The 21,461-nt window shown below is 33.4% G+C and overlaps 3 protein-coding genes, 1 long non-coding RNA gene and 1 pseudogene across 12 annotated transcripts; 3 read left to right on the top strand and 2 right to left on the bottom strand.

The window, feature by feature from the left end:
* Nucleotides 1–2,366: 2,366 nt before the first annotated feature.
* LOC126869388 (protein odd-skipped-like) lies at nt 2,367–6,328 on the top strand. Of its 2 annotated transcripts, none has more exons than XM_050625862.1 (2): nt 2,367–2,463; nt 3,527–6,328. In XM_050625862.1, exons 1-2 carry the CDS (start codon nt 2,434–2,436, stop codon nt 4,061–4,063), a joined length of 567 nt encoding a protein of 188 aa, XP_050481819.1. In that variant the 5' UTR covers nt 2,367–2,433; the 3' UTR covers nt 4,064–6,328. The 2 variants fall into 2 exon arrangements, with proteins under 2 accessions (XP_050481819.1, XP_050481818.1); XM_050625861.1 differs by lacking the exon at nt 2,367–2,463 and adding an exon at nt 3,326–3,385.
* A 524-nt stretch (nt 6,329–6,852) lies between these two features.
* Nucleotides 6,853–8,883, bottom strand: LOC126869389 (adrenodoxin-like protein 2, mitochondrial). Of its 6 annotated transcripts, XR_007690918.1 has the most exons (6): nt 8,522–8,883; nt 8,378–8,424; nt 8,057–8,247; nt 7,850–7,962; nt 7,553–7,685; nt 6,853–7,185 (listed from the first exon to the last, which is right to left on the bottom strand). XR_007690918.1 is itself a non-coding variant. In XM_050625863.1 (4 exons), the coding sequence occupies exons 1-4, from the start codon at nt 8,524–8,526 to the stop codon at nt 7,095–7,097; spliced, it is 504 nt and encodes a 167-aa protein (XP_050481820.1). In that variant the 5' UTR covers nt 8,527–8,882; the 3' UTR covers nt 6,853–7,094. The 6 variants fall into 6 exon arrangements, 2 of the variants coding, with proteins under 2 accessions (XP_050481820.1, XP_050481822.1); XR_007690915.1 differs by having other exon boundaries at nt 8,378–8,883; XR_007690917.1 differs by having other exon boundaries at nt 8,111–8,247; nt 8,378–8,881.
* On the top strand, nt 8,226–11,448 carry LOC126869383 (survival motor neuron protein-like; annotated as a pseudogene).
* Nucleotides 11,449–12,098: 650 nt separating this feature from the next.
* Nucleotides 12,099–14,642, bottom strand: LOC126869387 (katanin p60 ATPase-containing subunit A-like 2). 3 transcript variants are annotated; one of them, XR_007690914.1, is made up of 7 exons: nt 14,359–14,642; nt 14,026–14,223; nt 13,608–13,896; nt 13,250–13,451; nt 13,026–13,191; nt 12,673–12,872; nt 12,099–12,522 (listed from the first exon to the last, which is right to left on the bottom strand). XR_007690914.1 is itself a non-coding variant. In XM_050625858.1 (6 exons), exons 1-4 carry the CDS (start codon nt 14,106–14,108, stop codon nt 13,133–13,135), a joined length of 633 nt encoding a protein of 210 aa, XP_050481815.1. In that variant the 5' UTR covers nt 14,109–14,641; the 3' UTR covers nt 12,099–12,522; nt 12,673–12,872; nt 13,026–13,132. The 3 variants fall into 3 exon arrangements, 2 of the variants coding, with proteins under 2 accessions (XP_050481815.1, XP_050481817.1); XM_050625858.1 differs by having other exon boundaries at nt 14,026–14,641; XM_050625860.1 differs by having other exon boundaries at nt 13,608–13,887; nt 14,026–14,641.
* Nucleotides 14,643–16,173: 1,531 nt separating this feature from the next.
* On the top strand, nt 16,174–19,262 carry LOC126869394 (uncharacterized). Its single transcript, XR_007690922.1, has 2 exons — nt 16,174–17,634; nt 18,793–19,262. It is a non-coding gene; the product is annotated as an uncharacterized LOC126869394 (long non-coding RNA).
* Nucleotides 19,263–21,461: the final 2,199 nt, after the last annotated feature.

Here is a 21,461-nt window from a genome sequence, read left to right as displayed (position 1 = left end):
TAAAAAGATGCAGTCCCATGGATGGATGGTTGTGCGAGTATTAAAGCAGCGCAAAACCGTTCCCCGAATTCTCATCCCGGACGTCGTACGACCAAAGACAAAAACAACTCACTCGAGGGCATTGCGGAGAGACATTCATCGAGGACACAATAGTATTATTCCAGGAAGTGCTAGTTCTTCCTAGATTCCGGTTACAATGTTCTTAACGCGTGGAAATTAGTCTTGACCAGGAAACATCTATAACGGCATGTATTTTCTGCCGTGATTGTAAATCTGTTTGGAACATGTGGTTTGTCCGTTAATCTAGGCGCTGTTGTTCAATTGAGTCAATATTATTTGTTGGTAGATTAGTGTGTGCAAGAGCGCTCTATCCATTATTGACCAATTCGAGCACGTATTGGTAAATTTCACACCGGCAATTACGGTGAAATCGTTCGTGGTCGCTGGAAATTAGCAGTATCGTTTGCGGTCGTGAGCTGATTGACACTGCGTGAGCGGGGAATTATGTGAAGCAGCTTTGCTTTGTCGTTTCATGCATTTAATAGGTTTACGGCGGTGGACAGAGTTTGTAAAAAATGAAGACAAGGTAGAAAAAGATTATTTTTCATTTTTTACTATTAGATTATTTTCAAAGTGATCTTTTCAGTGAAATATGATTGACAAAAAATAAGATCTATAATTGAATCATTATAGAAAATAGAATAATATTGATAATAAAGAAATAAAAATCAATTATAGAATAACATATTATAATAATAATAATAATAATAATAATAATAATAATAATAACAATAATGTGGATAGACTTTATGTTTACTTTTATATGTATAATGATACTGTTTGATCCTTGAATTAAAGTTAAGATTAACGTTGCGATTATGATTATCCTTTGTCTGACTAAATATATTTGAAGTATCAATTACAGTAGAATTTTTGAAAGATTCTTGGCTGTTAAACAAAAAACTAGTTCCTTTATATTTCGCTCAATTATCATAGAATCGTGAAACTGACTTTCACTTCAAATTTTGTCTGTTTCAGGAGTAACAAGTACCTGCAAAAATCATCCATCAGCCGGATATGTGCTGTCGGAGGGTTTTTCATTAGCATTCCCGTCTTTCTAACTGGTAAGAACCAATTCCTTCAATTCTGTCAACTTTAACCTTTTGAAAGATACTAGTACATAAGTTATACGTTTAATTTTTCTTGAATTCAGGCATGAATCTAAAAGATACTGTGAACTATCTCTGAGTGTATGAAATCAGTTTAGAAATCCAATGGAAATAAAGTTAATTTTAACGCCGAATAGTCATTATTTTTCTTAGAAAAATAAAAAATGATCGTCTTTTAGGGAAGTTTTAACAGATTAATTTATAAAGAGCTGAATCAGAATATTCATGTCATGCATGAATACGGCTGGTGGATGGATCGAGATCTAATCTAAAGTTTACGTTGTGTCATGCTAGTTTACACAGCTATCATTCGCTCGATCGATCGTTAAGCTGTTGAACTCGATTCAAGACGGACATTTTGACTCTGTTCAGAAGAAAACTGCGTTTTAATAAATTTGACGGAATAGAAATTATGATAGACTACAATGTTTTTTTAATTATATCATAAAATTTATTTATTTTTTTTAATGTCATGTTAGAAACTTCAAATACTGTCCAAAACTCCGAACGTAATCGTTTTAGAAATTTGTAAATTACTTAACGACCAAAAATATTGAATTCTCTATTGTCTGAAGATAGATTCTCTATAATTTAAGTAATTTATTCGTCGAGAATTGATATATAAAGACTTAAATAATAAATTAATTGAAAAATAATTTGCGACTAGTATTGAAAATTTCAATGAAAAGCATATGTATATAGTTTACGCTTCGAGAATTATATGTATTGAGAATATGTATTTGCGCTGATTCTTTGTCCCGATTGTTATGGCATACGTGTTATAATGATCCTCTAACAATGCTTTCAGGTATGATATTGTATACATTCATCCAGTTTCATTCGACGCCGGTGTCACGTAAAATGGATACTTGGGTTGCGAGAGAAAAGAAAGCTGAGTCGTAGCCCAACTATTAATTCTCTTTTATCGAACTTTATTATGACTTTGGCACTTACAGTAGAATAACGTTGAACAGAGAAAGGGGTGTTGTACAAGAACAGCAACTAGAACGAGAACTCCCCGGGCTGGGTGAAGTCTCGGCTTATATACACCCTGGCTTGGGGATGTTGGGGGGTTTGGTGTGGATTCCAAGGAGTCCGAAAGTCGGGGTTGGGGCCTTATCTCTGATGGGGACTAAGATGCGTCGCGGCGTTGGCGTCCGACAGTCGGGAGTCGATGTCTTTTCTCTGAGAGGTAATTGGTGTCACACCGGCAATCGTTACGTCGGTTTTCATAGGCCTTGGCATCGTGTTTTGTGGATGCGCAATGGTCCATAACGTCTTCGTGTGGCAGAGGGTAAGAACATATCGCTATTAAAAAAGAAAACGAACACGTTCAAACACGTCTAAATCATCTTTTATGTGTATTTTACCCGGAAATCATTTTATCGTGAAATTTTGTTTTTCAGAGTTACCGTAATTTATCTGGTAGAGTTCATAAAAATTTTTCTGAAATCAATTGCAAGCTTTTAGGAAACCAGGATTTTTCACATTTTTAAGAAGCGTTATAATTATATTGCTGATCTTTATACGTTCGTGCGAAATTGAAAAGTACGCAAATGGCGCAAAATGCATAAAATGCGCTAAAATATACGTATATAAGAAAACAAATCTCGATTAAAATTTTATTTCTTTGATTATGTTCGTAAAACTACAAACTTGTATAAAAATACGCATTCTAGTTATAAGTGTTAAAACATTCGATCTAGTCCTTATCACATTCATGAAAACCTCCATTTAACCATTCGTTGTATCAACAAACATTCATATGCAAAACTTACCACCTACCACATCCTCCGCGTATTAATATAATCCCCTTTTATAAATTATACACTTTAGAGTGGACTGGTTGGGTCAGAGTGATATAAGCTTACAAGTTCTCGAGGAGTTCTACCGAAGTTACATTTACGTTTGCATAATTTCACCGAAAAAGATACTCTGTAGAATGACAGGTTCGTTTGTTTATGTGATCCGCGATCGCAACTATTTCAAGGGGATTTTATAAATAACCATACACACGATATTCAGTGTATTTTCGTATTCTCGTTTATTTTTGGGAGATTTGTAAAACTGTTGAACAAAATAATTGAGTAACGATTATATTTGCTGAGAAAAAGTCTTTTTCTCTGTACTCCTCCTTCTACTTCAAGCATGTAGTATTGACAATAAGATCGACAATGGCTGAAAGTAATCCAAAAGAGTTTTCACCATGGTTATCGGTAACGAAAAAGATTTGAATCATCCTTAATACTTATTCGTAACTAGAATCATTTCAACTAAAATGTAAATTCTTATATTATAACTTTTTTAATTTGTTATGGTCCCTGACTACAACCTAACTTATCATTCTTATTTCGTAGGAGAAGACGAATGCCGTGAAGGCGTTAGCGCGCGAACAGTGCGAAGCGGCGGTACAGCTGCAGCGTCAGCAACAGCTGCAACAGCACCAGAACCAGCCCCAGCTACAACAGCAACAACAACTACGTGGCCCGTTAACCATCCACCATGCTGGCTGCCCAACGAAAGTCGGGCCCGTGACGAACCAACTAAATACCAGCCACGCAACGCACGGCCGAGCTGCACAGTACCAACACTATCATCACCATCATCATCATCGACACGTGTCAATGTCCCCACCGCCCTTGTTGCTCTCATCGCCAGTTCCGATCGCGGCGACGCACAATCATCAGAACGTGAGCGGACACAGAAACGTGGTTAAGCCACCGGATACATCAGCAGATAGATCGCCACCGAGTCCTGGAAATAAGCTAAATAGATCGCAGCATTTGCCACGGGAAGCAACCGGCAGCGTCAGTCCTGGTCTTCCGGCTGCCACATTGGATCTAAGTAGCGCAGCAACCACCAATAGTCCGCATGAATTGTCCACGTTAGTTTAGAAATTTGGTCCGAACATTATATCTTCACATAGGATTGGAGATTAATAGTTGATAGTTAATTTACACATCGATCTTTTTATTTGTAAATTGGGTCGTGGTTTAGAGTTGGTTTGTAAAAATTCGATCCTAATTGTTAAATGATGAATATTGATTAAGAATAATAGGCATTGATGTACCAATCTTTTTTTAACTTATATACTTGAGCACACGCATTGGAGATTTCACTTTTATTCAGTGAAACAGCAACTCCATTATTCGCTTATTCAATACGGCAATTGCATATATTTCATGGACATTTTAACAATGTTTTGAATAATTTCTAACGGTACAATTGTGATGAAGTGAAAAAAATCGTGATAAGAAACAGAGAGAAAAGTTGCTCGTTAATGAATATTGACCAGAAATAAAGTAATTTCTAAAGAATATCCCGAAGACGTCGTAGATATTACGAAAGGAATGATTAATTTATACCCGCGTGTATCTTGCCATTACCATACTATTATTATTATTATTAATATTGTTAGTAGTACTCGATTACATTATTATTAATATTAATATTATTGCCTTATTATTATTAATGTTATGGAACCTCTAGTCCTAGGTTACTTTCGCTGCCACGAAAAGATAAGATTTTCGAATTTTTTACTATTACGTGTAATTCAAGTTTTCCTGTTGCGCATGCGCAGTAGAAAGAAAGTTAGCGGAACTCAAATCTCGAACTATAGAGAGTTGAAAAGTAGTAAAAGTAAAAAAGCACGAATAACATTTGTATTTGTGCTGGATTAAGTTTGATAATTGAAAATTGAGTTTGATGATAACATTTTTTTCGTATTCGCTTTGGTAAATATTAGTTTTATTTAAAATTGAACAAAGCATTTTATGTTTTTCAAATACGGTACATAATCGTAATATCGAATTTTGTAAACTGATAGTAAGAAACTCTATAATTCGAGACTGGAACTTTGATCAAGTTCACATTGAACGTAAACTGACTTAATTTTGTTATTTAAGCGTGTATACTATACGTGTTTGTTCCTTCTTCTCTTGTGCGCAGGCTATAGCTTAATTACTTCCAATAAACGCAGTTATATCGAATCAATGACCGATACAAATTTAGATATTAGGATTATTTAAACAAGAGATTAAAAACTAAAAAGTATTGTTTTTATACTGCATATGTACATATGTAATATGAACGACAGTTTGTGTAATAATATGTACCCCTCTTCTTAGTTTACTTTTGTATATTTTGCGACATTTGATATTAATTTTATGAGGAACGTACTTACACTTTATCTTTGTAATTAAATGTGAAATGAAAGAAAAGAAATGACATGAGAAAAGGAAATTCGATGTATGAGTATATACGAATTGACGGAATTAAAATTTAACGCTATATTTAAATAGAAGACGTGAAATATCTTGTCATCTTAAAATAACTTGATCATTCCTATTCTTTTACATAAAAACACTTTTCGACTGTAACTTAAGAAAAATGTCTGCTAACGTGAAACGTGCCAGAAAAAATTAACAACTTCCATTAAATTGGCAAATTTCTCATTAATATCGTAAAACTCGCGTTTACAAAGATCAGATCAGTGTACATAATATACAAAACAAATGCAGAATATATAAATATAGCACATACGTTCTGAATTATATTCGAATTGGGCAGGGTAACCAAGTGAAAATATGTAAATTTCACGATGTGTAATGTACACTTTATCGAACTTGTAAGTAGTGTAGAAATAGAATATTTTACACGTAACAAAATATACAAACGACAATACACAAGTTAAATTATTTGTTAGATCCATGTATAACAAGCATAGTACAAAAGTGTTTTAGCTTTATGTACTGGTAATTATGAGAAATACCAACTTAATAGATGTATTTGATATGTACCTAGTTAAGAAAACAATAAATTATTCTGAACAGATAAAGCGTTTAGTAGCTTGTGAAGTGTGAATTTTCGAAAACGTAAGTATTTTATATCTAAGTAGTTAAGAAACGCGAGCAAGGGAAATCAAACAAAGGAACAAAGTTTTTTTGTTTAAAAATATTTAATTTGTTGTTCTATTATCCGAGGTTAGAAGCGATAATGTACAAAATCTGAATAAATAAGATTCTTCAATATTATTGAATTTTAATTCTAGGGTAAAGTAATATATCCGCATATTTTATTTATATACAATATGTATAAATAATGATGTGATTTGACTAATTTTGTTGAAAGAATATTTGTACTTTTTACGTAAAACTTCAGTCTTTTACAAACTTTCTTGTAATTAATAAACCAGTAAACACAATATTAATAAAATCTATTAAAATTATAAACAAACTCATAAGTTTTAATTTTAGTCCTTAAAGGTTGAAATATTTTGCTCCAATGTCGAGACATTTGTTTTAATCCAAAACATTACTATACTGAATCGATAATGTTGCATGTGCCACGAAAATGATGATAGTGTCAGATAACTTGTTGTGAAATGAAAAAGCATTGCATGTACATTTCTGTTGTTTTGTTGACCATGAGTTTGATGATCTTTTAAACTTGCCAATAGCTAAGAAATCAAACAGTATATCTAAACGAAATTAATTTCAAATTATTTTTTAGGTTCTAAGCTTTTATCTAATCTTTCAGAAGTTGCAAAATTTATTCCACAAGAGTCTTTTTTATCATAACCAAGTACACATCTTAAAACCATTTAAGTCTTCCTTAGTAATTTCTTCTTATCTTTAATAGTAACGAAAATAATTTAGATGAACGTTTTAAAATTGACACCCTGTATATTAAAAATAAAAGATATATTTTCTTCATAATTGGATAGGCTTTTTACAATGGCAATGTACAAATATCAAAATTGCAATTATACTATAACATATGTATATATATAAGCTTCACATTTAAACACAAGATTCTTTATTATATTTTTTTAATACCAATATTTTAATAATTATAACAAGGGTTTTTTAACAAGAGATGTATAACATTGTATACAAATTTTCAAAAACCTATAGATAATTTCAGTTATGCTCTTGCATCATTAATTGTTGATGGAACTCTTACCTCAATTCCATCTAGTTCCTTAGACATTACTATTTGACAGCCTAGCCGTGACCTGAAATTAAATATTATATAACTGAATATGTCAATAAATATATTTATTGCTATACAAATTAATACTAATACACAATAAGATTTCTATTTATCCATTTGAAAATCAACATTGTAAATATGCTAATTCCAACATAGATTTGTAATGATTATAGGGTCATAAATAAAAAACTACGAAAATTTATTATAATTTCAGTTTCGTAGTATTCAGAGATAGCGATTTGAAATTCTACATTGAGATGCAGATTTCGAAATACCCAATACTAACTTGTTTTTACATAAATTTAAATAGAAAAATTCACTTTATAAAATATTAAAAAGTAATAGAATTAATAATGTGAATGATTTGATACTGATTATTATGAACTAACGTATCTGTTAATTCATATGCTAAATCCAACATGTCTAATTCTTCATCTGTTGGTTTGTCAAGAAGTGCATCATAAACTTCTTTCGAAAATATTAAATGGCACGTACTACAAGTTAATGTTCCTTCACAAGCACCTATATCAATTATATTTTAATATTACAACATACTTATATAATAAAGTATCAAAAGTTAAAAATAATAAGAATATTAAACTTGATAAAAATGAAAATTTTCAAATATTTTCTACCTCAAAATTATTTATTTTAAATTAAGTAAATTATGCTTCTTTAAAACATACCATATCCATCTAAATCAATTTCATTATTTACTACTATGTCTAATATAGTATCTCCAACTTTCCCTTTCGCTTTGATTCTCTCTCCACTTGCTTTAACAAACGTTATATTTACTCTGAAAATAATATTTATGAAAGATAAAAATTATCTCAATATAATTATTTTCTTTATTTTTTATGTTTCTTCAATTAATCTTCTCTTAATTATACCTTAATTATATGTATCACTTATGATAATAGAAATAATTTAAAAATAAGATATACTTGTCTTAATAATACATGAATAAAATTCGTATATCATATATTTATAACAGTGTTATATTTTTAGTTGTTCACTGTCAATGTTGTTCTTATTAATACTATTCTATTAATACTATGTTATTTTTCTAGATGTTATACTCCTACAAAGAGAAAAATTTCTTAGACATTATTATTAGCATTATTATTTTGACACCAATTTTATATTGGAAGGTAAGTACTGAAATTCTATTAAAAAAAGAAAGAAAGCACAAGAAAATTTGTATCACTTACTCTTGTTTTTCTGAAAGTGGTTGCGTGGTCGATATTCCTCTTGTTGCCTGCAAAAAGGGCAACGTTGTGTTGCTTGTATATTTTGAATAATTTGATGCAATACCGAGAATTGATCTCGAAAATTTTTGTAATTGATTTACTAACGCCATTCCACTGTCATAAATATCATGAGTATGGGACACCCTGACCGAACACCAGATAAGTATTGCGGAAAATATCAATTGTAGATCAATTGTACTTTGTACAGAAACTTTCACGGCATTCTTCGGCTGCTATACTGGGACGTTCCTTTACTGTGATAGGTTATAAAACGATTCCTAACACAAGTGACGTATCTCTACCGGACACGTGCTCTTCGGGCCACACGTTTTATGATACAAGACCAGCAAAATGATCAATGTGTAATTTTACATATCTTACATTTTTTCCAAATGAAATATTGTTTTTATTAAACGTTTAAAACCTCAGGCAACATTTATTTCATCTGATTTCAGTTTTACAAATATATATCTATAATACATATCTGTATAAATTACGATCTGGTTATATCAAACAGGGACCGACACTCGCTAGGGAAAACTGCCCAAAAATTGAATCGTAAAAACCAATATGAAAGACAACAAATTTCTCGTTCTGCGGAACAAATAGAAATGAGCAGAGTATCTTTATCTTTATCTGAGACATTCAAAGCGTATCACGCATACGCTAAACCTGAAGAAAACTTTCTTGTCTTCCATGTTCATTTTTCCCTTTCCATTTCCGGACGGTTTCTTCTATATTTATTTATATGTTCGTGATTGATGCTATTGACAACATACAACTAAAGGGAAATACGAATAGTAATAGATAGATGTATAATTCATTATGCAATTTTATAGAATTAAATCTTATTTATTTTCAGATATAAAAACTATATTTACCAGCTGAAACACTAACGCATATGCAGTATAATATAATCTACTTAACAATCTCGTTTTAGTTATAATATGTGATTAATTCTTTTGCTATTTCGCTATAAACAGTTTTTTGTGCATACAATATTTTTTTATAGTATTCTAATATATTGTTAGATATTGTAAAGAAAGTAAAATACAGTTATTGAAGTCTGGGAACATTCAATGTTAACCTTGCTTCAAAAAATAATCTTTCGAATGAATGGGGAATAGATTTTTAGTATTATAGTTGGTATAATGTCATCATTGTTTACAATGTGTTAAAGTTAAAGAAATGAGACAAATTAATATTTCAGAAGCAAATTCAATATTTAAATGATGTTATTTTAAAATGGCAGATGATATGAATGTTCTCTTTATACGAGGAAATGGAAACGTATGTATGGTAATGGAAACGTAATGGTTTTAACATTATTTTAGTACAAGATCTTAGCATAATAGTAATTAACAGTATCCATTACCTTTTGGTCAATTTTTGAAAAATGACATATATGATAATTTGCAATAGTTTGATAATAAAATACTTGTATCGATATTAATAACGTATAATTTGCTATCTCAAAAGGATACAGACACAGCCAATGATAATGTTTGGGACGATAGTGCATTAATAGAAGCATATGATAAAGCAATAAATTTAGCAAAAGAAGAAGTTATCAAGCGAATGGGAATGGATGTTGGAAATTCTCAACCGAAAGAAAACCTACAAAATCTTAAGCAGCCTAAACACGCAAGTAAATTACACAAGGTTGTGATTTTGATAGAATATTACAAATTTGATACAGAATATTATTAAATATATTGATTAAGAAGCAAATTATTTTATTTTGCTATTTACTTATATTTATTTGTATACACATCTTTTCTCTATAGAAATGGATCATAGGAGCACCTTGTCGTGCAATATACTCAGAGGATGGAGAAATTTATGAAGCTATAATATCAAAAATTTACGAAAACAATGGCACGTGTGTTGTAAAATTTGTAGGTAATACCTTTAGCATGATGGTTATGTCAATTAAGAAATGTACTAAAAATACACATATATATGAAGTAAAGGCTTTCGCATAGTCTATCACAGTGTCATTCAGCAGGTCCTTAACTGGGCAGGAGTACCTGTCAATGTCTATGGGGAGACCCGTGGAATATAGGGTCATGAACCATAAACATGCATGTTACTTATTGTTCATTATTAGCTGCTTGGAATATAATTCTCCTCATTAGACGAGTGATTATTACTACATATATCAAGGCAAACATTTATACATATACATTTATGCACGGGAAATTCTAATACATTGCCTGTAAGGACAGTAACTGAATGGCACTCAGTCATTCTATTAAATGACAAAAATTTCTTTTACTCTGTGTTTAGGCTATGGTAATACAGAGAAAGTCGAGTTGAGTTCTCTTTTAGAATCAGAAGGTTTGCAAAGTTAAATAGCACAACAAAAGAAAGCTTTGGAAGAGAAATTCAATGAAGAGAACGATGAGACTTGTGAGACTAATTTTTCTACAAATGTAAATTCGAAAAAATATAATGTAGAAAAAATGGATTGTGACTCTGAAGAAGCAAATGCGTATAAACATCACTTCATACCGGGACCATCTTTCAATTCAATGACTGATATAATGCCACCTGCACCTCCTTTACCACCACAATTAATGGCCAAGTAAGTACAATTTAAAAATTCTAATGGAATGCTGAATACTTCTAATATTAATAAGTAATTTGGAATAAGTTTAACATTTTATTTGGAAAAAAAATACGAAATTTTAATAAAATGTACTAGATTACCAGATAATGATACAGACGCACTTTCAAGTATGTTGATGTCATGGTATATTAGTGGTTACATGGTATATTACACAGGTAATTATTTCATATAAGTATTTTATTGTATATTAAATTTTCAATGGACTATGTTATTTCTTTTGTAGGTTATTATCATGGTTTGAAACAAGCAAGAAACAATCAAGAGAACAGGAAGAACTGTTGATTATATCAATTTTTTCAATAACAATATAACGATAATATAAGATATAATAAAATATAAAACTCATTGTATTTATTTACTTCAATTATTTGAAATAAAGAACAGCTTTATTTTCATATAAGACTTTAAGACTTTTTTAAAAATAATTACTAAGATAAGAAAACATAAAAAACATATTTTTGATAAAATACACTCACATGTATATGTCGGGTTATCATTAGGATTTAAGGCGCGTAATGATCCTTCGTTTGAATTAGCCATTGTTTTACGAAACAGAGAATATATTTACGCGAATAAACAAGATTTTACAAAATATTATGAATAATGAGTTTAATAAATAATAAGATTAACAAACGATAAGTTTAACTAATAATTAGATTAAAGATTAATAAGTTTAACGAACAATAAGAGGAACGAATAATATGTCTTACGAATAATGAATTTAACGTATAATGAGATCAACGATTGATAGGTTTCGCGAATAATGAATTTAATTAACGCTATTAACAATGTTCCGGGGTTCAAACGAATCCACGGTCAACGGGATAACTCTTTACTATGTGTAGAATAATTTTAAACACAAAATACAATTGCTGAGACACTCGGTAAATTGCTCGATGTATCACTTTCCAAGGCGATCACACGAATGAATATCTGATGAAAATCTTTTTCGCTATACGACTGCATTTGTTTGTTATACGCTCGCTGGAAACATCGAGAAGGTTCCAATCGTTGTTGCTAGGCAATTTCTGTCATGCACACACATGCGAATGATTTCTCGAACGATAATCCATTTATTTATATTTTTCAATATCTGTCCTTACGATTGCGTATTTATTTATTCCACGTATCATATTTATCTATTTGCATAACTGTAGGTGACATTTTTTTTAACAATTTTGCTAATATTTCATAACTTTTTAATTCATATTTCAAAGTGGTAACAGGTGTTTCTTTCTTTTCAAGTCTCCTCCATATCGGGCTTATTTCTAGTAGCCACGCTTGCTTACAAAGCAATTTTATATCTGCACAAGAATATCTTTCAGTACATTTTACTATGTGGTTTACAATATCTGTATTTTCTAATAAGTGGTTGCTAAGGTATAATTTGAATATACCAAGTCGAGCAACTTCATTGGGTAATGATACGTATATTTGCTTTTCGAGACGCCTGAGTAAAGCTGCATCAATGCCCCTAATAACATATTTACAATAAATATTATCGTTCTATTATACTAATAATAATGAAGGAATACTTCAAACAACACAATAACATATTTGGAATTTGGAGAAATATTACGATATTTTCTACTTAGAAAACATTGAAATAACGTGATATACGTACCAAGGGGAATTAGTTGTAGCCAGAAGAACTACATTAGAATTCTCATTAGACACTAATCCATCCAATCTAGAAAGAAGTTCTGATCTGAATCTCTTTGCAGGTTCAGACAATATACAGTCTCCTTTATTTGTGGCGATCCAGTCAATCTCGTCGATAAAAATAATTGTAGGCGAATGACTATAGGCAAGTTCAAATAAAACCTGTTCAGTTTAACAAATGTATTATTCATTAAATATTATATTCGAAATTCCTTAAATTCATTGCCTCATCACGAATATGATATCATTTCGTTTTCCAAACAACTATTCTATTTATATATAAATGACGAAAAATAAAATCAAATCTTTTTATACCTAGAATCTCTCCTTCATAGACAAAGGAACAAAGAAACTTACACAGACAAAGCAACGTATATACTTCTCGGAATCGCCTCTCCATTTGCTGACCAATGAGCTGGCAGTTATGTTAAAAATGGTGCAATGGCATTCTGTCGCAACTGCTTCGCTAACTTCGTTTTCCCTGTTTTGTATATTTCTTGTAAACACGTACAGAAATGAAAAGAATACGAGTATCTTACCTGTACCAGGTGGGCCGTACAGCAAAATACCTTTCCAAGGGGAAAACGGGCCATCAAAAAAGATAGGATACTTAAGGGGATACACAATGGCCTCCTTAACAGCGGTTTTACATTCCTCTAGGCCTATAACGTCATCCCAATGTACATTTAATTTGTTTACTATGATCTCTTGTGACAATACAAAGATAAAATGGCGTCTTCTCTATATTAAGTAAGTGTTACGTAATTTGATATCTGAAGCGTTACTGAAATCAGTCATCGTCGATATAGTTGGACGGTTTATCCACGGTTTATCCACGGGAACTTTATCTATCGTTTAAAAGCTTTATGATACATATATTAATCAAAAATAACTTACGCATGAGATGTCCTCAGCAATCTTTCGTAATTCCGGATTATCTGAATAAAGCTTTTCAATGCATTTCAATATCTTCGATTGCATGGATTGTTTCATTGGGACGTTAAATAGCTCTTCTGATGAACGTCCATCACTCTCATTGGGGAATATTGACGTCGCTGTCATTGCGAGATTAATATGATTCGTATTGTCATCAGTTATCTTCTGCTGTAGATTCGTCTCTTTCACAGGCTCACCTCTCGCTTGTTTACTAACAGATTTGGCTTTCGTCTCAATACTTCTACAAACACTGGATCATTGTAATACGATACGTTGAATACGATACGTTGAATACGATACGTTGAATACGATACGTTGAATACGATACGTTGAATACGTTGAATACCGTTTAATATCGTTAAATAATTTAAATTCTTACGTTTTGCTTGCATTTGTCACTTCCCTCGTCATTTCCCTTCCAGTTATTTTCTTACACAATATGGGATATTTTTGAAATTTCATCTTGTAATAATTTTCATACTCTGCAACGATAATTTCCAAATCGATGTTGTCGCAGACCCGATGTTCGGGAGATAGACGAGCTTCTCGGAATAATACATCGCTAATGTCTATATACCTAAAAAAATGTAGTTTTTAATTAATTATAGTTTTTAACTGATTAAAAATATTTTTCGCAATGACTGAACACTATAAGATAACCATCAAACAACTGTTTTATCTCTAGGTAAGACAGGCAAAAGAATGTATTTACTATATAAATCCTCGAAGATAATTTCTTGTCTTCTGCTTTTAAATCACCGTTCATAGTGACACTTTCAAATCGCTTATCGTTTCTCAATGGATACGAGAATTTCCGTTTATTACTTTAAAAACAAGCCGTCCATTACGTTTCTCTTAAAAAATTCTTTCAACTCCGTTGAAAACCGAGCATTAAACAAGAGACAAACGATTTGTTGTCATGGAAATGTTTGGTTCACACATAAGCAACGCACAAATATAATGATAGAATAGCTGAGTGTGTGTACTGTATAGAAAGAGAACACCATCTATAGATGCTTCCTGTCTTTGTTTAATCAGGCATGCACACTAGTGGACACTGATCGTATACCGCTGTTACATATTTCCTATACAAGTGCGTGTCATTAGACAAGGACGGAACATCATCTCTCTACTTCTCTATCGCGTTTTTAGCTCGCTCACGCGCTCTGTACCTATATCTATTACATTTCCACCATAAGCAGCGGCCTTGCAGTGACTTACAAAAGTTCCGAACGGTTCCATCCTGGGCGGACGATTAATTGCGTTCGGTACTTCGAGGCAGGAAGGTGAGTACAGAATCGCTCCGCTTAGTACTCTTATTAGAAGTGTTATCATCGAATATAAGTTTTTTCAATAAATTCTTATCGTTTTACAATCTTTCTAGAATACAATGACGTCAGCAATCGATCATTTTCGCGAATTTATTGTAAATTAATTGGGGGAATATCTGGAGTTCTTTATAGGTTTCGACTGTAAAATCAGCAACTATTCGAATTTTTCAATCATAATTGTGACATTTTCGACTCTTCCGTTGCCAAGACCCTCTTGAGAGATTTTTGGCACGTTCCATCACCCTTGTTAAACGAGTGCACATTGGTGGATATATTGATTTTAAAAACCAATACGTGTACGAGGTTTATTATCTCACTGGGACAAAGAAATCCGTTTTATTCGCGAATTTTCCGTGTTTCTTCTTAATTTTCGTGAGTGTCTGGCGCGGAGCATTATTTGAATGAACTTTTCATCGTTCAGATTATATTTCGTTTAAAAAGATTGAAATTGATGTCGAGAAGAAATGAAACAAGGTGCTCGGGCATTCTTTCGTTTCCCGGGGAAAGAGAAATATGAAAAAAACGGTCGTTCTTCCTTCTGCCATTTTCGTCCATTACCAAAATGGTATGACCCAAGTGTCCCGGGCCGTGAATCAATCAAGCGAATTTTGAATAATTTTTGAATAATATCCAGTTAATAATTTGTGAAACAAATTAATTTCATTTTATTGTTGGAAACAAATTAGTTGGATTTTTCTTTCTTTAGCAGTTTTTGCCAGAGTTGACCTGACGTGCTACTTCAGTTTCCATCTTCGCTTCTCGAAACTTCCAACGTCCTTGGTGTTGGAGTCTCCTTGCCCAGGTGAGTACATAGCTTCTAGATACTCGTCGCTGTTCATCCTTACGAGCCTCTCGAGGTTTAGTTGTCAATTGTTATCGTTAAAGGAAGAGAAGCTCGCGACAGATGTTATCGAACAAATCGTTTATTCTCGAAAAGTTCGAACTTGTTCGTTGCGTTTGAATATATATGAACGGACGCCGTTTTTCATGACATCATCATGATTTGTCATGTCGTGAGTGACTACCATATGTTTGTGATTTATGTGAAATTTGACCACTATATCGTGATAGAAAAATATTTCCAATGAATTATAAATATTTTACATTGTGAATTATAAATATTTGTTACAAATTATATCGTACTTGAGGTGAAAATGAACCATATATCTGCTTATGGAATATGAGGTAGTAAACATTCGAAACATAATAACGATTAATTAAGCACATATACAATAACGTTTACGAATGAATATTGCGAATTATTGTATGGCTTTAATGCGGTATTTAATGTTTTGATTGCGGTCTTTGAAATGGTATCATAGGTGCTGATATAATATCGCGCGAAAAAGGAAAGACCAGTGGTTAATATTGCAGGTGCACCAGTGCGTTGCGCTCGTCAAGGGTGGTTTTGACGCTGGTGCCGAGGAAAGGCGCAGAACGTGTTCGATCGACCCGCGAACGTAGCCTGTGCTCATACTGCGACAGAGTTCGTTTCAGTTAGGCTTAGTCGCTGTTTGTCCGTCGACAGCGTATAGTCGCGTCGGCCTACGATTCCTTTTTTCTTCTTGTTTCTTGCGAACTCTCTCGCAACAGCTGTTGCTTCCCTTACCCTCTCACGTCCTTCGAAGAAGACCTCCCTTTGGTTTTTCCTTGTTTAGAGGGAATTCATCGCTCGGACACATGGACTGCGAAGCACGAGGGTTGATCGAGGCATCAGCGTGATGTACTTTTCAGGTTTCATATTTTCTCTATGATACTTTCTAAGGAGAATTTGGAAGATATACATTTTTAGGAAATAAAGGTTTTTATGGAGTCATCGATAGGTTAGAATTTAATTAACTCTCTTATAACAGGTATTCCAATTTTTTAATATATAAATTTAGTTTCCTCTATGGTGTTAGAGAACATAATGCGGGCATTTTATGATATAACGAATATATTCGTATATATTTTAGTTTATTCATTCGTCAAATTTCCCTAGTAGGCCGGCCTGCAGCTCACATGCAGCACTTAGTAAAAATTTGTTTTGTTAGAGGTTGGCCATTCTTCTTGCTATAAAAATATCGTGAAGTCATATCATATGATAAAGCAACTTCTGAAAGCTAGATGCTCGATAACGAGCCTAATGATTCTCGGTAGTTTGTAATGTCAAGCTTTGAATTGGCGAGATCGCTCTGCTGTCAAACCGCTGCTGCAATAATCGCGTAACAGCAGAGTAGCGTCGGACTCCTACCGACTAAAACTCCACGATGACCATCTTATGCGCGTGACAGGGGTGCTCCAGGAACCTCTCATGAATTAACTTCAGTTGCATCCCCTTCTCGCGTTCTCTTGTTCGAGCCGGCTATTGAGTAGGCGTTAGGGGGAGGTCGTTGTCACTTCTTCTGGTCGTAGTCCGTTGGGGTGGTGGCGGGGCGGCTCTGGGTCGTCTGACTGCCATCCTTCTCCATCGTCTTATCCTGCAGGGGTGAGAGTTTTTCTTTCTCTCCCTTTCCGCTCGCTCCTTCGCGAGCATAACTCGCTCGCAGAAGAGGCGGACGCAAGGTGTAGTGGGGCAGCTCCCACGCCGGACAGAGCTCCAGGGTGTGCTGCGCTGTGTCCCTGCCCTTTCCGCAGAACCTATCATTATTTTACTACAGAATCCTCAAAAACATGATGTATGTATATATATCCTGAAATATTATCAGTCTATTGTCAAGTTATAGAACATTATGGAAATTGCCAATTAAAGTCATAAAAGTCATAAGGAAGTTCGTTAAAATATGTGATTTTCCAATCAAGATATAGAATTTATTCGAGTAATATAGATTACGGTAGAGATGGTGACGGTAACAATGAGTGGACTAATTCTTCGTGCGAAAACAAATTGGAAGCGCAAAGCGATGTATTGTTTCAGCGAATATCGATTTTAAAGCACGGTTTTAAAGTACGTGTGCGTTTGACTAGGTGTGTTAATTAATATTGCTGTCTGATTTTCGATATGTAAATACAATATCTACATATCTTTAAACTTATGATAATTGAACTAACAATTTTTTTAAATTTAAATTAAACTTATGATAATGGAACAAACAATTTTTTTAAATTTAAATTAATATTTATCCTTTTAAATGCAACAATTTTTTTTAATAATAACTTCACGCGTAAGTCAGCTGCGCACATATTTGATCGTTCTTTAAAGTTTGAATCTCTGCGAAGAGAAAACATCTTTCAACCAACAAGAACTGGTTATACGTTTTCTATCCATTTCCTTTCAGATAAATCTCTCTATCTAAAATCCTTATTTCCGTATTTCCTTGAAAAGGTTAAAGTCGTTTTGTATAAAATCCAACGTAGAGAAGAACGAAGATCCGCAAAAAATTCTTTCAGCTTTCCCTATGTTCGAGCTTGAATCAAAGCAATCCTATTCCCAATAGGGTGACTATGCGTTTAACTTCTCATAGAATCTCCCTGATTCCGTGTGATACCTTCGATGTTTTTAAAATATGCAATCGATGTCGTAACGTCAACGCTTTGCAGTGCGAATTCAATTTTAAGTTGCAATTTCCGTGTTTGCGTGGCAAAAGCATAAAATCGATAGCGCACGTTTCGATAAACACGTTTTCTTTGCTGATGGCGCACTATAAATATAAATATTTGAATAAATATCGCGAATTTCATGTTGCTAAAAGATTTATACTATTTATTCGTAAATAACTGTTGGATATGTTTAAGTTGAAACCACTGCATTAGGTCTTTTTTCTTGTTTAAAATTATTTGTATTGGTAAATTGAATGAAAGTTCTAACATGTAATTTGTTCTTCTTTTATAAATAGTTTACAGAGGATAAAGCGTGGGTAACTCACGACTGTCGCGATCATGACACTATACATACCTATGTATAGCACGTATACTAAGCTAACTAAAATAGCAAGTCAGAGAAATGGAAACTTAGGAAAATCTAAAGGAAGATAAAACGTTCGAGCCTTGCCAGGAATATAAGATGCTAAGTAATCTTCCTAAGTAATCTCCTCCAGCTTTTTCTAGTTTGATCAATAATTATTAGTACATGTTAGGAAAATAAATAGAATTTTTGTTCTCAAGCGAGGTATAATTTAAATTTTGTATGTACACAAAAATGTTAAATATCTGTAATAAACATGGTATAATCAATTTTTTTACATAAAATTATATTGTATAGGCTATTGTTATTTAAACATTTTAAATTGGATGAAGAAAAAAATGACGCAAATAAAACGTAGGACATTTTAATTAAAGAGACTAATATAGAGATTTATCTACTTAACTGTGATTAAATCATCTCCACTTAACGCTCTACCTATTCTATTAATTATGCTTCGTTAAACTATGATTACAGAGGATGGGTTTTTTGATAAAATGACATTCTGACAAATATATATAGATCGATATATATAGATATAGATAGACAAAGATATAGATTCTTACAACAGTAGTTATGAATGAACAGTAGTTATTGTATCAATTCCGTTCTTCAGAAGCTTCATTTGTGAAAAGACAATTCGCCAGAATATGGATTCACTGTAGTTATAGCTATAGGATTTCAATCTAGTTGACAGACTTGCTTTACGTAGAGAATATCTGTCTCTTGTTCTACCTTATCGCGATTCTCTCCTCATCTTATACGCTTTGTCGAGCAAAGTAATATTGGCATTTATCTCGGCTCTGGTTACAATCGTTAGTTTCCGCCTAAACGGTTAGAATCACATAGCTCGCGCTCTACTCTCGTTTATTCAACATTCAGGCCATATGGTCGCATGCGACGAGTTTTATGTTAATTCCGACCGATTACAATACCTTTCTTTCGTTTACAAGGAACGACGAGACTGGCAGTTGCGTGATTTCCAATGCAAAAGCCGCGATATCTGCACGATAACCTAACCTCAACCGATTTTGTTGTACTATTCTTACGTGGACTTCGTTTGTACCACTTTCGTAACAAAAATAGAATACGTAGAACACAGCATTCCGTTATGCGATATTGTCGATTCCTAACATCCGAAAAATCAGAGATAATTTTTTCCCTACAGTTGTACATTTGTGTGAAAAATTACGAACGTAAAGTTGTTTGGTGCATGCACAGTCCTCCCCTCCCCTGCATTTGCGTGGACATGCTAGAAAGATTCACTTTTCCACGGTGAAACTGTATGTATTATAATTTCATTTTTACAAAGGTCGAACATCCTACTATGCATAAATTTAATATTAATATAAGCAGGTTTCGTGTTAAGTATTACATCTGACGTATAAGCACACGTGTGTACGAGCCTTGGTTTTAAATGTCTTATAGTAGATATCTGACTCAACATCAATATTTTACTAGGAGATAACATGTTAAGAACACGTTGGTGGGTGGCAGTTGGGTGGGAGACGGCATGGTGGTGGGAGATAATGAATGAAGACATACTTCTGTGAGATACATAAAATAGTAGTCAGAACGTATTTTGGCGCTTGGGGAAAGCAACAGCTGGTGATACTGTCATACACCTCCATTTATAAACTTTCGAAAATCGATATGACCTTCAAACTTTAGTGTATTCTGTTTCACAGCGCAAAATGTTTCCGAAACGTACGTTTATTGTTACAATAAACTTGACTAGTGGCTCTGAAATACTATCCTTGAAAAAACAATGGGGAAATTGGAGCAAAAAAAAGAAGGAAATAAACAAAGACCTTGTTGGTTCGTAAAAACAAAATATGCTACAGGAAAAACTTTTTCCAACGGATTGAGATGCGACAAGCTTTAAAAGCTACGACGCGAATTTTCGCTTGATGTGACATCGTCGAGAGTTTCTAGCGAAATTCTTCTCCCTGTAAAACTATGTTTCTACAGCAATGGCTGTAATTTTCGAGTTACCGTTTGCGAAGAAATCTTTTTCTTTGTTACGTGTAATAAATTATTTTTAAGTTTTAAATTACATTGGTAACCTTCTATAATTTATTACTCGAAGGTGGTAATTTTTTCTTAAATAGTTTGTTTTTCCTATAATTATTTTACTTTTTTTTTTTTTTTGTACGTGGAGAAATCCTCATGGACACTCCGCTGCTGCAATAATCGCGTAACAGCAGAGTAGCGTCGGACTCCTACCGACTAAAACTCCACGATGACCATCTTATGCGCGTGACAGGGGTGCTCCAGGAACCTCTTATGAATTAACTTCAGTTGCATCCCCTTCTCGCGTTCTCTTGTTCGAGCCGGCTATTGAGTAGGCGTTAGGGGGAGGTCGTTGTCACTTCTTCTGGTCGTAGTCCGTTGGGGTGGTGGCGGGGCGGCTCTGGGTCGTCTGACTGCCATCCTTCTCCATCGTCTTATCCTGCAGGGGTGAGAGTTTTTCTTTCTCTCCCTTTCCGCTCGCTCCTTCGCGAGCATAACTCGCTCGCGGAAGTGGCGGGCGGCCTCGTATTCCTGTGACCCTCTCAACATCGCTTCCCAATCGCTGAGGGGGTGAACGTTTCTCCTATGGCG

The sequence above is a fragment of the Bombus huntii genome, chromosome 9, assembly GCF_024542735.1.
Source record: "Bombus huntii isolate Logan2020A chromosome 9, iyBomHunt1.1, whole genome shotgun sequence".
In the NCBI taxonomy this organism is placed as follows: Eukaryota; Metazoa; Arthropoda; class Insecta; order Hymenoptera; family Apidae; genus Bombus; species Bombus huntii.
Note: the sequence above shows the minus strand (reverse complement) of the source record. Positions and strands in the feature narration are given on the sequence as shown.

Excerpts from the sequence above, each read along its gene's own strand:
- LOC126869388 (XM_050625861.1), top strand. The coding sequence starts at position 3,344 with ATGGCTGAAAGTAATCCAAAAGAGTTTTCACCATGGTTATCG. Across the intron at positions 3,386-3,526 it reads AGTTTTCACCATGGTTATCG|GAGAAGACGAATGCCGTGAA; the intron begins GTAACGAAAAAG and ends CTTATTTCGTAG.
- LOC126869387 (XM_050625858.1), bottom strand. The coding sequence starts at position 14,108 with ATGAAATTTCAAAAATATCCCATATTGTGTAAGAAAATAACTGGAAGG. Across the intron at positions 13,897-14,025 it reads GTGACAAATGCAAGCAAAAC|TGTTTGTAGAAGTATTGAGA; the intron begins GTAAGAATTTAA and ends ACAATGATCCAG. Across the intron at positions 13,452-13,607 it reads TTGCTGAGGACATCTCATGC|AGAAGACGCCATTTTATCTT; the intron begins GTAAGTTATTTT and ends TACTTAATATAG.
- LOC126869389 (XM_050625863.1), bottom strand. The coding sequence starts at position 8,526 with ATGGCGTTAGTAAATCAATTACAAAAATTTTCGAGATCAATTCTCGGT. Across the intron at positions 7,963-8,377 it reads CCACTTTCAGAAAAACAAGA|AGTAAATATAACGTTTGTTA; the intron begins GTAAGTGATACA and ends TATTATTTTCAG. Across the intron at positions 7,186-7,534 it reads ACGTTAGTTCATAATAATCA|GTCACGGCTAGGCTGTCAAA; the intron begins GTATCAAATCAT and ends ATTTAATTTCAG.